At 34.0% G+C, this 13,517-nt stretch overlaps 1 protein-coding gene and 1 pseudogene across 3 annotated transcripts; both read right to left on the minus strand.

The window, feature by feature from the left end:
• Positions 1–752: 752 nt before the first annotated feature.
• On the minus strand, positions 753–8,095 carry LOC111397879 (annotated as a pseudogene).
• LOC111396971 (twinkle homolog protein, chloroplastic/mitochondrial-like) lies at positions 7,880–10,852 on the minus strand. Of its 3 annotated transcripts, none has more exons than XM_023023615.1 (6): positions 10,482–10,852; positions 9,924–10,039; positions 9,485–9,540; positions 9,345–9,402; positions 9,153–9,266; positions 7,880–8,469 (listed from the first exon to the last, which is right to left on the minus strand). In XM_023023615.1, the coding sequence occupies exons 1-6, from the start codon at positions 10,768–10,770 to the stop codon at positions 8,398–8,400; spliced, it is 705 nt and encodes a 234-aa protein (XP_022879383.1). In that variant the 5' UTR covers positions 10,771–10,852; the 3' UTR covers positions 7,880–8,397. The 3 variants fall into 3 exon arrangements, with proteins under 3 accessions (XP_022879383.1, XP_022879385.1, XP_022879384.1); XM_023023617.1 differs by lacking the exon at positions 9,924–10,039 and having other exon boundaries at positions 8,434–8,510; positions 9,153–9,225; positions 9,345–9,394; positions 10,482–10,588; positions 10,660–10,852; XM_023023616.1 differs by having other exon boundaries at positions 8,434–8,510; positions 9,153–9,225.
• Between the last annotated feature and the right edge of the window lie 2,665 nt (positions 10,853–13,517).

Consider the following 13,517-nt stretch of genomic DNA (forward strand, 5'->3'; position numbering starts at 1 on the left):
GATTCAAAATCCGAATATCAAACATAGGGTGTAAAACAAAAAAGAACTTCCAAATATAATTTTCATGATTATGACAATAAAAAATATATTAATAACCTAACATTAAATTTATTAAGTTGTCACCAATATTCATTTTCTTATTCCTCCTCAAGTCACGGGACAAATTATCAATGTCTAATATTGCAACTTGGAACACAACCCCGTTTGGTACACATTAATGAAAAAATAAGAATGAAAAATACACACCTAAGAGCCTGTTTGGGAGTGATTTTGAGAATTGATTTTTTGACCGTTAGAAGAAAAATGAAATCCACGTGTGAGAGAAAAAGTCAAATATGACGACTAAAATAGTGAAAGAACGGCCAAAAAATCAATTTTTTTGGGGTAAAAATCGCTTCCAAACAGGTCCTATGTTTTAATGTATTCTGCATTTTTTCTCGTAAATTGTTTAGTGCTGTACAATGCACAAGACCGCAGTTTCCAGTTTCCATGGTCAATGATTGAAGTTTCAAAGTCACGGGTTGCCAAAAGTCTAATGTAAATCGACAAGTTATTAGTTATCTAATAGTGTTAACACATGATCACATGCTCATGCCAGTCCAATGAAAGATACTTACAAACGACCAAGTCAAGAACACAGAAATGGACCCCATTGGCTGAACACCGGACTCTTCGAAACGGGACCCACTCTAAGTTGGAGTGAACAAAATATTTGTGTTCGAGGATGGGAGTTGCTATGAGATAAAGCTGGATTGAAAAGAAATCATTGATCCCACATTGCCAAAAATAAGATAAATTCTCAAAACTCCATGGATAAGGAGTCACTAACCTTACTACATTGCCAAAAACAATATTTACACAAAAAATAATCAATCGTCTCCTTAATGTGAAAACGTAAATACAGAGCTAATATGCCGTTAGATTATATTTCTATGCCATGGCTTAACGGGAATTAGATTGTGATTCCAGCTTCTGCCAGTGGGGCGCATTGAAAAGCACGAGATATATAGTATTACAACATCAAAATTATGCAAATAACCGGATGCTGCAAGAAGATGTTATCCTTTTTATCGTTTTCTAGCTCACTGATCAAGATCCATGCACTCACCGGTCACCCTGTTGAGACAGAATAGAAACAGCATCAAGTCATCAATCGGTAAATGAAATGGAAATCCTAATTTAGCAATTTGAAATTAAAATCAATTAGAACTTGTAAAGAAAGTTTAAAATAAAACAATCAAGATAAATTACCAAAGACGGATGATTGAAAACGTGGTTTTATACTCTATCTCTATATATATGTTTATGCAGCGGTTTCAATGTTTCTATGTAAGATTACGAGATCACTGTTCTATTTGTTAATAATATTTTGATTNTATATATATGTTTATGCAGCGGTTTCAATGTTTCTATGTAAGATTACGAGATCACTGTTCTATTTGTTAATAATATTTTGATTTACTGACAGAGTCCATTTGGGATGTCTTTCAGAATAGGATAGAAAACAAGTTACGTCGCGAACAAAACTTGTCCAGAAAAGTAACTTTTAAGCATAGCAAGAAAAAGATCGCGTACATCAAGAATTAGAAATACCTTTAAAGAATTGCATTAGAATATTACATCAAGAATTAGAAATACCTTTAAAGAATGGCATTAGAATATTTAATGACATACAAGAATTAGAAATACCTTCAAAAAATTGCAATAGAATATTTAATGACATAAAAGAAGCCTCATACCTGTTATAGGATCAGTAACCATCACCAATAGTACATATGACTTTATTTCGTACCTTTTGTACACACACCTTAACAAAGATGAGAAGTTAAAAAACTTGATATCCTTGGTGAACTAATAAGAAGAAAATATTTGGTGACAAATATCCTCAGGCCATTAATAAGACATACGATATTCGGGTGTTAAAGCACACCTGAACTAGATCTACGGGGCCAGCCTCTGGATCCCTGTTACGCTGAATAACAATTCCGTTATCACATTTGTTAATGAAGTGCGCAATCCCACTGATGTCGTACAAATTTGGGGGCCTTCCGACCCAATTGTGCAACTGTTTAAAAAAACATGTTTCGAGGTTATTTTAAATTAGAAAATCCTTGGAGTAAATGCATGGTTCTACAATTACTAACCTGTCTAGGATGCGCTACAAACCAAACATGACATGAATGATGTTGAGCAAATCGTTTGATCTTCGTCAGCACCTGACGTACATACTCAGTTTCAGTCCTGTCATTTATTATATTTGCATTTCAAAACAAAATTCGAACAATTCTAAATAAGAACAGAAATTAATTAATTACACAAGGAATTTTCTTTTATCATTTGTCAAATACAATGACATTGACTTCAAAAGCCAAATAAGCATTGAAGGTTTTAATCCATGAGCCTACTTTATATGGATAAGGTATTTTGTATACACGAAAGCTCGACACGTAGTTTGCCCATGTGCATGCATAAATAGTGTGACACCATAGTCAGATAGGGAAAAATTTCATAATTTTTTCCAATCTGAACAATCTTTAACAAAACAATCATTAATACTGAATATGCAACGTAATAATGTTTAACTGTCGCATGATATTAAGTCGAAGTCAATGGAACTTCATTGCAACTCCTTTCTGGGCAAAATTTCATCAACTCATCTATTCCTTTTTTATAAGTTTCTAAGGTGACTTTTTATGTATAACTTCTCCAGAAACTATATTGCCTTGGCAACAATTATTTTATTAAATTAAATCCATCCAGAGCAGCAACTCTTAGCTAAATTATTGACATGGGTTTAACTCCCAAGCATATAGATGGAACTAATCAGTGGCACAAGGATTTGTTTCACATTGACATACTGTGTAAGAAAGTGCAACCAGCAAATGTCCAGAAAACAAAGGAAAAATTGATTAGATTTTTGCCTACAAAATGCCAGTAGTTTCTCACAGCAACTTCAGCTCATTCCAGTGAAGAACAGTATCAACATCATGTAAGGAAAACACCCAACACAATTAAGGATTTGGAGTAACCTTATTAGGGAAAATGTATCACTGAGCCGCCATTGCTTTCCTTGCTCCAACTCCTCAACATTCATGCGCTGAACAGATTCTCCATACGTATTTGTAGCAATGGATCAAACAGGACAATAAGTAAATGATTAACAGATTAGTCTGCACAGCTGAAACAACATATACCCTATGACATTATATTAAACTGTTTACGTGTATATTCAGCAATGACCTCCATCTCTCTAGATACCACAAAGCCCAAGAGCTTTAGCACTTCGCAACAGATAATAGTTTAACTTTTTCCCAGTATCAATTCAATGAAAAAAAACCTTGACTTTTATTTACATTGGAGAGACTTCTCCAAGGTAAAAGGAGATATTATTTCAACCCATCAATTGTCAAGTATCTTTGGAAAATAAAAAGAAACAGAAAAGTAAAAAAGATGAAGTACTTGGAGACACATTATCAAAAATTCTAGCTGGTAATGGGTTTATAACGAATATAGATTTGGCTCTCATTATGTTTCTAAGACTGAAGCATCCCTTGATTTGCATGTCAGGAATTTTGTGAAAAGCTGAAGGCTATTAATCTCTAGGAAAGACCCAGGACCACTAGATGAACCGGAAAAATAAAGAGCAGCCTAAAAAGTTCGAGTATGGTTAACTTTTGGTACGGATAACACTCTCTTACATGAAGTCAATTTGCCTACCACTCACTGTCTCTTGACTCTTTTCCAATAAGAAAAATGTATTCATATTTACTTACAAATGCACTTACAAATGCAATCAGTTACTATAGGCAGTCTGATGCTTACCTCACGTCAAAGAAAGGCTTCCTTATGTGTTTCTCCAAAAGTTTTCTTGCATGCTCACGAACCTGTAAAGCCACAGATCATACACCAACTAAAACTGTATGTACAAACCTTGACAGGCTAAGGTGCAGTAGAAGAACAAAGAATCTTTTGCAGCAATTACATTGACAAGCAATAGATTGTCAAGGAATAAGTGCTGGACACCACAGCTGCTACAAATTTGACACAGAAAAAGAGATTACAACTATGAACTAACTTAGCCTGACAAGGGAACTGGATTGCATTGATAGTACAAAATTAGCTCTGAGAAGTGAGACGTAGTGGTCCAAAGGTATATGGAAGTATTCGCCATACTGGCAGTCAAGAACTCCAAAATGTGTAGACACAGCATTAGCCAGAAAAACCTCATCATACTGATCAAGTTTAAGAATCCAAAACAGCATTAATTTTTTATTTTTTTTCCCTTTTTTTGCGTCCCCCCCTAGATCCTCTACAAGTTACTACGGAAGAGTTCGCTTCGCAGATTACAATTAATTTCAGAAATTATACAGATCTTCCACAAATTATCACGAACTGTAGTGGCTAAGATTTTTCAGAAATAATCTAATACTTAACTTTAAAAATACATTCATAATATTTCACAACACTTCCCTATCAGCCGTGTGCCTTCAACTTTAAGCGGACGTTTGGTATTGATTTTTCTTCCAAAAAAAACTAATTTTTTTACTGTTATTTCACTATTTCAGCCGTCATTTTTGACTTCTTCTCTCACAGGTAGAACCCACTTTTTCTCTAACGGTCAAAAAATCAATTATCAAAATCACTACCGAACAAGCCCTAAATATCAGTTTCCATCTCAGGGATGCAAAAGATAGACAGCCAGAGTAGGAAATTGACAGATTCCCTCAGATCAGGATAAAAGCTTGACTTCGTAAGGTTAGGATGAAATAGACAGATTTCTCAATATTAGGATCAGATTTGATTTATATCATTTAATTATTACATTTTGATTAGAATAGCTTTATTTTAGGGATTTGATTTGCTATCCTCTTATTTTAGGGATTTAATTTGCTATCCTCTTATTTTAGGGATTTGCTGAATATAAACTTTTAGCCAAAAGCGGTTTAAAATTTATGATGACATGCCAACAAATAAAAGAAAAAAAGTGGGAAAGCAGAAATATTTTACCTTATTCTCCATAGAACAAAGCGCAAATTTCCAACCAACACTTTGATTAAGATTGCATAAAAGAGCATCAATCCACTCACTTGTACCCGAATTGGGGACTCCAGTAACAATAGTCAACTCTCCCGGCACAACCTGTCTCAGAGTAAGATCAAGAACTAAGTGGATGGCATCTATTTAAAAACGTAATGCATCATTAATGTCTGTGACATCAACAGAAATCACATTTAGTTGACTATTAAATGTTGGACTTAAATGTGAACTAGCGTCAAAACTAGAAATAGGAAATGAATTAGTATAATGACAAAAATAAAATTGTCATTTGGAAATAAAAACAATTATCTGAATATTGTTAATTAGCCCAGAAATGAAGAGGGCAAGAATTGACAATTTTTAGAAAATTGTGCAAGAACTCATCTAACATCTGTAGTGTTTTCTCTTGTACACAAAAAACTCTGTATTTCTCTCCTACACAGAACCAAAATGAGGAATAGAAGTGCTATGTTCAGGATCCGTTCATCCCAGACTTATATCATGCAATATATCCAGTGAAATATCATGCATTTAGGGGTGAGTGTGTGGGTGTGGGTGTGCGTGTGTATTATTTTAATTCTTCTGAAAACCCCATGTATCCAGTACATATCATACATATTCAGTGCTTATAGGCCTCTCCGGGTATCCTGAACCCATAAAATTTAAATCCTAGATCATCCACTGATTGTGAATGTGTTAACATGGGAAGCAGCAATAAGCATCAAGCGGTAAATATAAAATGTTGAGCAAACCATACTTACATCATACAATTCATTCAAAGCACTCCATCCAGTTGAACCTCAAGCTCATAGCCAAGTGTTTGATGATAATACTGGTCAATCTCTGTAGCGTAGTCTTTAAGATTGAACAGCCCCTTTATGGGATAAAGCTCAGCATTTTCAACGAGATCCCTCAATGCAAAAGGACCCATAAATGTAAGGACCTACATTTAGGGCATATGACATAGTCAAAGTGACAATATCAACAAATGGCAGGAGTAATGAAGACTGAAGACAACATTTACAAGCTAGGAGAATACATGATTGCCCTTTTATAATGAATGGTAATGGATCTAAACACACAATATATTCAATGCATACATTTGCTTGTAAACGTCTGAAATATGTTGATTAATATGTGAGAACAATTCTCATGCTCTCTAATGTGTCCTAACTGATGCAGCATTCAATTTTTACTCTTAAATATGTCGGAGATATGGCTTTAATCTAAAATGTCACAAATAACTATCACTACAAAACTGCAACAAAGTTAATGGTTGTTCCAGAGCTTCAAAGATCCTAAGAGACAAAATTCAGAGATCATTTTCTGCCACAGTATAAGCAATGCAAGGTAACGTTTAATGTGATTTCCAGTCCCAAAACGCTGCGATTGTGCAAAAAACATAGAATGCAAAACCAGATTGAAGGTAACGTGTTAAATGCCAATTTTACACATGCTTTGCATGGTCGCAACTGAAAACAGCAGGCACAGTGGATGCACTAGCATATCGGTGCATTAGAAGCAAGATTGCAAGAACAATTGAATTTAAAGTTTACAAGTTGCATGTAACAGATCCTATAAAGAATTTAATGTAACAATTTAACGTAACACAAGTTGAAAATTTGGATATTAAACCTCGTTTGCATCTTTAAAAGATTCAGCATCATTCTTCTTCGGTCATTTGACACGCCAACACCTATTAATGAACAAAACTTAGATCTTGTTAAAACACTGTTGATATAATTATACTAATTGCAAGAAAAACCTCTCTCCCCAAGCGGTGGGCAAGTTCTTCAGCCAAGCCTTGACCGGTGGGTCCCCATCAGTGCAAGTATTATGCGAGATGCCTATCAATACACACAAAAAAAAGGCCGAAAAGCTTTGCATCCCAACAATTTCATTTTACAAATCCTTAATAAAATATAACAATAATAATTCGAGCAAACCTTTTCAAGGTTCTCTTTGCAGTTCCACAAATATTGATACTTTGTGTCCTCGCTTCAAAGGATGAGTAAAAAGGGCATTAAAAGCAACACTTCAGTGCAAGATTCATTACAAAATCTATGATGACAAAGACAGAGAGGAGGAAGCTGTCTTGTTTGCTGAACTATCTCCAGTATACATATTGTCGAAAGTGATAGTAACGATGGAGGACAAGCAGCTAATGTTTGAAAAGCGTAATAAAGAAGCCTGGAAATGAAAAAAAAATAACAATAATGATTAAAAAAATATAGATAAGAGAATTAGGCATATAGAAAGGGAAAGAGGGTGAATAGATACATTTCTACCAAGATGGAAATCAAAAGGTTCAGGCAGGATTGAATATAACTCAATCAAGATTGAAAATGCAAAGCACAACAATAATAGGGTTAGCCATAGATAGCTCAGGAAATAATAAAAGACATCATAAGTGGTTGATTAAAGAGTTGCAGCAGAAAGATACCTCTTCAGCGGAAAGGAACTCTTTGTTTGAGGCTTTAGGAGGTGCACCATCCGGCACACTCACACAGTTTTTAAAACCAGCTTCTTCCATTGCAAGCTTATCTATTTCACCTTCAACCTCAATTTAAAAATATGAGAACAAATAGCATGAAAAGTTAAATGGAATGACCATCGACAGCAGAACAATGAAGAAATTTAACTTAGAATGATAATATCACTAGCTCCCTTTATATCATCCAATCCATAAAAAATATTTTCAGTATCGGTTTCCTGCACATTATCAGCATCACCAGCAACAAAATATCAGACTAGTGATGGATAAAACGTGTGAAATACTTCTATGTTAAACTCAAAAAGACACGTCTGAGAAGTAAAACAGTCGAATTGACACCCAGAACCATATTATGAATGGTTGGCGCAGTAGGAGACTATAATCATAAACATCTTACATTAGTGTTTTTCTTACTCGTAAATTTGCATCTTTTTAGGCACGAAGAACAACTAACAATACCTGCCAAAGTTTCTTAGTAATATCCCTATACATGCAGCTAACAAGTTCTCCATTCCTTCGATAGGTGAAAGCAATAGCAATCTGTATAGAAATCTCTACAGACATTCTTCCAGAGAAATTAGCAATTAAATCGAATTCAACTTACTAGATTATAATAGTTTCAAAGAGTCTAAACAATGTTTCTGACATCCCTCTTCGTCTCTCTAAAGTCTGTTCCCCTGCCCCTCCTCTTCTTTCAGGAGAAGGGCAAAGGGCCCAAGGTCCAGGAGGGATGTGAATACAATGGAAATGTAAGTACATCCATGGCTAGAAATAATTCTTTAGCATGTCAAGACAACCTCGTGATTGCACACAAATATACATGAACATTTCTGAAAATAAAACAACATCTGCACCTGGGTGCCTCTTCATTTTTGCATTACAGAGTTTCTCCGCAGTGTTTCCCCAGATATCATTCGCTCAGCAAAATATGCAAGTAGCTGAAACAACAGTTAGAGGGCACCAACAAGGTTGAATATCTCTGTCCAACATAGAGAAACCACAAAGGGAACCGGTATAGAATCATAGACAGGGAAAAAATGGTATACGTTAATCTTAACAAGAAAAGATGCACAAAATTTTGCAATACCAAACATTCAGCAAGCTGGCAAGGTATTACAAAACATATACATTCAAAGTTCATTAAGATTCAACGATAATGGGATCAATCAAGAGATTAAACAGAAGAAAATCCACAAAATTTGGAATTTAATGTTAACTGTACAAGGCTTTGATTGTTCACTGATCATTGACAAGTAGTGCAACTATTGGCTTCATATGATTGACTGGCATTCAGGATTTCCATGAAAGTTCTATCTCTTGGTCACACCATGCACTCAGATTTTATTAAGTTGTCAAAGTCCACACTTGATTCCTTGTCACCGAAAGAAAAAAAAAAGGAGGGGGGAAGTTTTGTTCTAGTCACAGGCTGCTCAGAAAGCATTCCACAATCTCAATTATCAGAAACATGCTTGAAACTATAATCTATAGATCATAACAGCAGAGTTTGGTGATAACTTCTTGAACAGATTTGAAACAACACTAGCAAAAAAGAGATTCTACTAACCAGTTGTTTGTATGGGTAATAATGTCCAAACATATATAACAAATTATTGATAAATACCTCGTTGCACAAAGGTTCCAGTTCCAGACACTCTTTTGTGATTTCTCTGAATGGTTGTTTTGCTTTGGTGATTCTACTCATTTTTGCATAAGTAGATTTTACATCAGCAAAGGCCTTCAAGCAAAATAAGCACTAGATCACATGAATCATGCACCATTGGTAGTGAGTTAAGTGACTTCATTTGAAGCATACCCTTGTAGTGCCACTCCACCCACATTTAGCCCGAAAGCAGGTCCACATTGCTGCAGCACTATGACGTACAGGTGTATATTACTATACTTCTGTTAAAAGAAACGGAAAACACACAAAACAAGGTATAATAGGAAACTTACCCATCTTTTGTGATGTGAAGAGATAAGCTTTTCTCTTCCGAATCCCCACCTTTGCACTGCAAAGTCCACAATGAGAAAACTCAAGACAATGGAATCAGCAACTAAAATGAGCATGCACTGGTATGAATAGTTCTGGCTATCAGAAATGCAGTCTCGTAAACAATTATATGGTTTCAGCTGTTGTTAACTATTATAACTTATGAAGAAACAGAATTCTTCTGCAGCATTGCCGAACCAAATGAAATTAACTTAATTACATGTCTGTTGGCATGCTTTCTATAGTTCTAGTTGAAGTGATTGACATAGATACTGTATATAGTACTTGTCTCTTCATACATAGTGATAGCAAAATGTTAGTTACTAAATCGCAATATTGTTATAGCTGAATAAACTGAAACATGACGAGTCTCTACGCAAAAGAATATTTAAAAGCACGTACGCTTGGACATATTAAACCATAGTATTGCCCTGGCTTACAAACATCTCCGTCAATCCCGATATCCTCCAACCTCTGTTTTAACATCCTCACTTGCTGCTCTGGGGTCTCCAAAACGACTCCAGAAACCAGACCAAATCAAATAAAATCATTCTTCAAAATCCATTAAAAACAGAACAGACAAACCTAGCCACGTCCTACAATCTTCAAATAGTGGCACCAATTCTATGATGCTGTGCAGTAGTTTTGTGATATCACATTTCTGTTTCTCTTTCTATAAATTTCAAATGAAGTTTTTTTTCAAACAACGCCAAGAATTCGGCTTTACCTATTTTATCCAACTTGTATAATACCCGCAAAACTTAAGTACCAAAGTAGATAAACAAACTTTATGCCAAATGAGTTTTGAAAGAAAGAAAATTGCTTAACAGCAACGCTCTAAAAATGTTCTCTCTGGTTAACTAGTTGTACCTTCGTCTGGCATAGTCAATTTTCAAACATTAATAAGGCAGCAAATATATTTAAAAGGGAACAAAACATCAAAAAAATAGAATAAAAAACCTGGTCTGGGAATAGGCATAGCGGCATTGAGGTAATAACTCAACCCAGAACTCATCCGATGAATTGGAGATATGGTTTTCGAAGATGTAGAAAATGCTATATTTTTCCTGTGAGTAAAAAATAACTGAGGTTGCGAAGTTGAAGAAAAATGGGCCGCATCTTTATTTGTATGTGTTACCGGCGTGAGTGTAGACTTAAGAAGGAGCAAGTGTTTGGAGCCCATCAAAATTCCTCTGTTGTAGTGGGAATTCGTGTTCAGAAACAGTCTTCTCTGAGGTAAAAGAAGCATGTTTCGAGTTGCAAGGGTTTCTTGTTATCAACAGGAAGAAGAAGAAGAAGAAGAAGAAGAAGAAGAAGAAGAAGAAGAAGAAGAAGAAGAAGAAGAAGAAGAAGAAGAAGAAGAAGAAGAAGAAGAAGAAGAAGAAGAAGAAGAAGAAGAAGAAGAAGAAGAAGAAGAAGAAGAAGAAGAAGAAGAAGAAGAAGAAGAAGAAGAAGAAGAAGAAGAAGAAGAAGAAGAAGAAGAAGAAGAAGAAGAAGAAGAAGAAGAAGAAGAAGAAGAAGAAGAAGAAGAAGAAGAAGAAGAAGAAGAAGAAGAAGAAGAAAATGCTTGAATTTCCATGGATGAGAGAAAAAGCAGAAAGAAAAGGTTTAAAGAAGGGCATCACCAATTTTGTACTCGTTTCGGCGGCTGGTTTTGCGACTTGTCTCTTCGTTCCTGCCTTCTTGAGAATGAAATAACACTCCCAAGTTTTTATAAGCGTGTTTGGGATATAACGCTCCCTTCTTTGAGTCCATTTTTCATTACATTTATTAATTTTCCATCCAAATTCTTACTTGGGGTGTTTAATTGCTATTTTTTTGTATGGAAAACATTTTTCAACTTTTGAAAATATGCTTAATTTTCTTTGTTTTTAAGGAAAATATTTTCCTTGGGTGGAGGTAGTTTTTGTTTTCCTTAAAACAAAGAAAACATTTTCTTTTTTAGGTAATATTTTCCATGCGAATCAAACGCACTCTAAGTTCATTTTTTTCGGAACTCATTTTTCAACCACGTAGTTTTCAATGAAATAATATTACACTTAAATTTAAAACTTTTTCTTAATTTTTAACCACACATTTTATATCAATCTACTATTTAAAATGTATTCTTTCCCCAAAATGAGGCTCAATCAAGGATGTTTGGGTATGAATCAATTTTCTTTAATGTGTGTTTGAGCCACATTATTTTTAAAGAATGCATTTTAAAATAGTAAATTGATGGAGAATGTGTGATTGAAAGAGAAAGAAAAGTTTTGAATTTACGTGCAATATTATTTTATTGAAAAATGTATCGTTCAAATGTGTTAAATCACTATTTAAGAATATATATATTTCAAATAATGCAGTTCAAACAATGCCTTGAATTACTTTTTAAATATTTCCTTATTTCTAAATATTTTGAATCACATGCTCTTCTCTTACAAATAAAATTCTAGTTGATTTGATCAGCTTTTACATTCAAATCAAGTAGTGTGGGTCAAATTTTTATTTATTTTAAAACATATTTTTACTTACAATTAAATATTTTTAATTTGCTAAACACACACTAAGTAGTATTCGTTTTTTTAGGTCGGGTAATATAACCCCACGAAGACTGGAAGAAAAATGCATAAACCAATAAAAATTTGAAATCAGGTTTATCTGGCCCTAGGCCCCGCCTAAAATTTTCTTTTTCTAAGATTTTGGAATGGGGGTAAAAAGCTTATTTAAATGAAATAGTAGCAACAACAAATGAAAACTATCTCAAGCTTAGAAATAATAGAAGTAATATGTGTTACATTTTTTTCACTTTTAAATAAAAAGTTACTTACTTTGATAATAAAACTAAAGGTATACGAAGTAGGCAACAATAAAAAATGAAGATATTTTAAGATTATCTTGCGTTCAAGACATAATCTTTTTCACAAATAAAGTTATATATAATTTGTCCCCTTTACAGGTATGTAACATTTCCACATTTAACAAACCTCGTTTGGTAACAATTTTTTTGAAAATACATTTTTCACTCTCTTCTTTTCAATCACACATTCTTTATTAAAATAATACTATACGTCAATCAATTTTTTTTTCTCATTTTTCGACCATACATTTTCGATCAATTTACTATTCTAAAATACATTTTTACATGAAAATGAATCCCAAACACCCTCTATGTCAATGGCACAAATTTGACTATCTTGGACTCAGTTCACTTATTGATGCTTCATTTATGGATTGGGGTTGGTTGGGGCCTATCTTTTTTGTCATGCTATCTGATCCACATGGAATAAAAAATGCAAGCCTTCGAGGAATAGGTACTATGTCTAGGTAACTTTCAAGCGTAGGAAGTAACGATGACATTGTTGGTCTTTTATTGACATCTTCTTCGATACATAGTAAGCCAATTCGAATGCATCGAATGATTTCATTCAAAACACAAGAGTTGCAAACTTGGTTCCATCAATTCCAAGGGCGCACCATTTCTCCAAAGCTTCCAAGCCTGGGCAAGCAAAACTAGCCTTATAGATAAAATCAGTTAAAAACTTAACTTAAATCTTATTCTATTAGATAAAATCATTTTTGAATTTTTTTATAGATAAAATCATTTAAAAACTTAAAACTAAAGTCAAATAAAAGTCTTAAATTTTTTTTAAAAAGTTGATAAACTAAAGTCAAATATAAGGTTTTAAAAAAGGGAAAAAGATTAATCAAGCGCGCCTGACAAGCCTTGGTGCGCCTAGCCGCACATTTAACAGTCAACTTAGCAGTTGATCGGTTAATTCGCATTTACTACAAAGAAGAGGCACTTTTTAGAATAATGACTTTTATTTTTATATAAATTAATGTATGTCAAACTTGTATTTAAAATCATTTATTTTAAAACATATTTAATTTCAATATTTTATGCTTTGCCAAACACACACTAAGGAGTATTCGATCTTTGGGTCGAGTAACATAACCTGACGGAGAGTGAAAAAATTGCGTATACCAAAATATTTTTTGAAAATTAGGTCTATT

This window comes from Olea europaea, chromosome 7, assembly GCF_002742605.1.
Source record: "Olea europaea var. sylvestris chromosome 7, O_europaea_v1, whole genome shotgun sequence".
Lineage (NCBI taxonomy): Eukaryota > Viridiplantae > Streptophyta > Magnoliopsida > Lamiales > Oleaceae > Olea > Olea europaea.

What these genes read in the sequence shown, in the direction of transcription:
- LOC111396971 (XM_023023615.1), bottom strand. Translation starts at nt 10,770, where the DNA reads ATGCTTCTTTTACCTCAGAGAAGACTGTTTCTGAACACGAATTCCCAC. An exon ending in ATGGTTTAATATGTCCAAGC is followed by an intron (nt 9,541 to 9,923) that starts GTACGTGCTTTT and finishes TGGACTTTGCAG; the next exon opens with TGCAAAGGTGGGGATTCGGA. An exon ending in CTTCACATCACAAAAGATGG is followed by an intron (nt 9,403 to 9,484) that starts GTAAGTTTCCTA and finishes TGTACGTCATAG; the next exon opens with TGCTGCAGCAATGTGGACCT.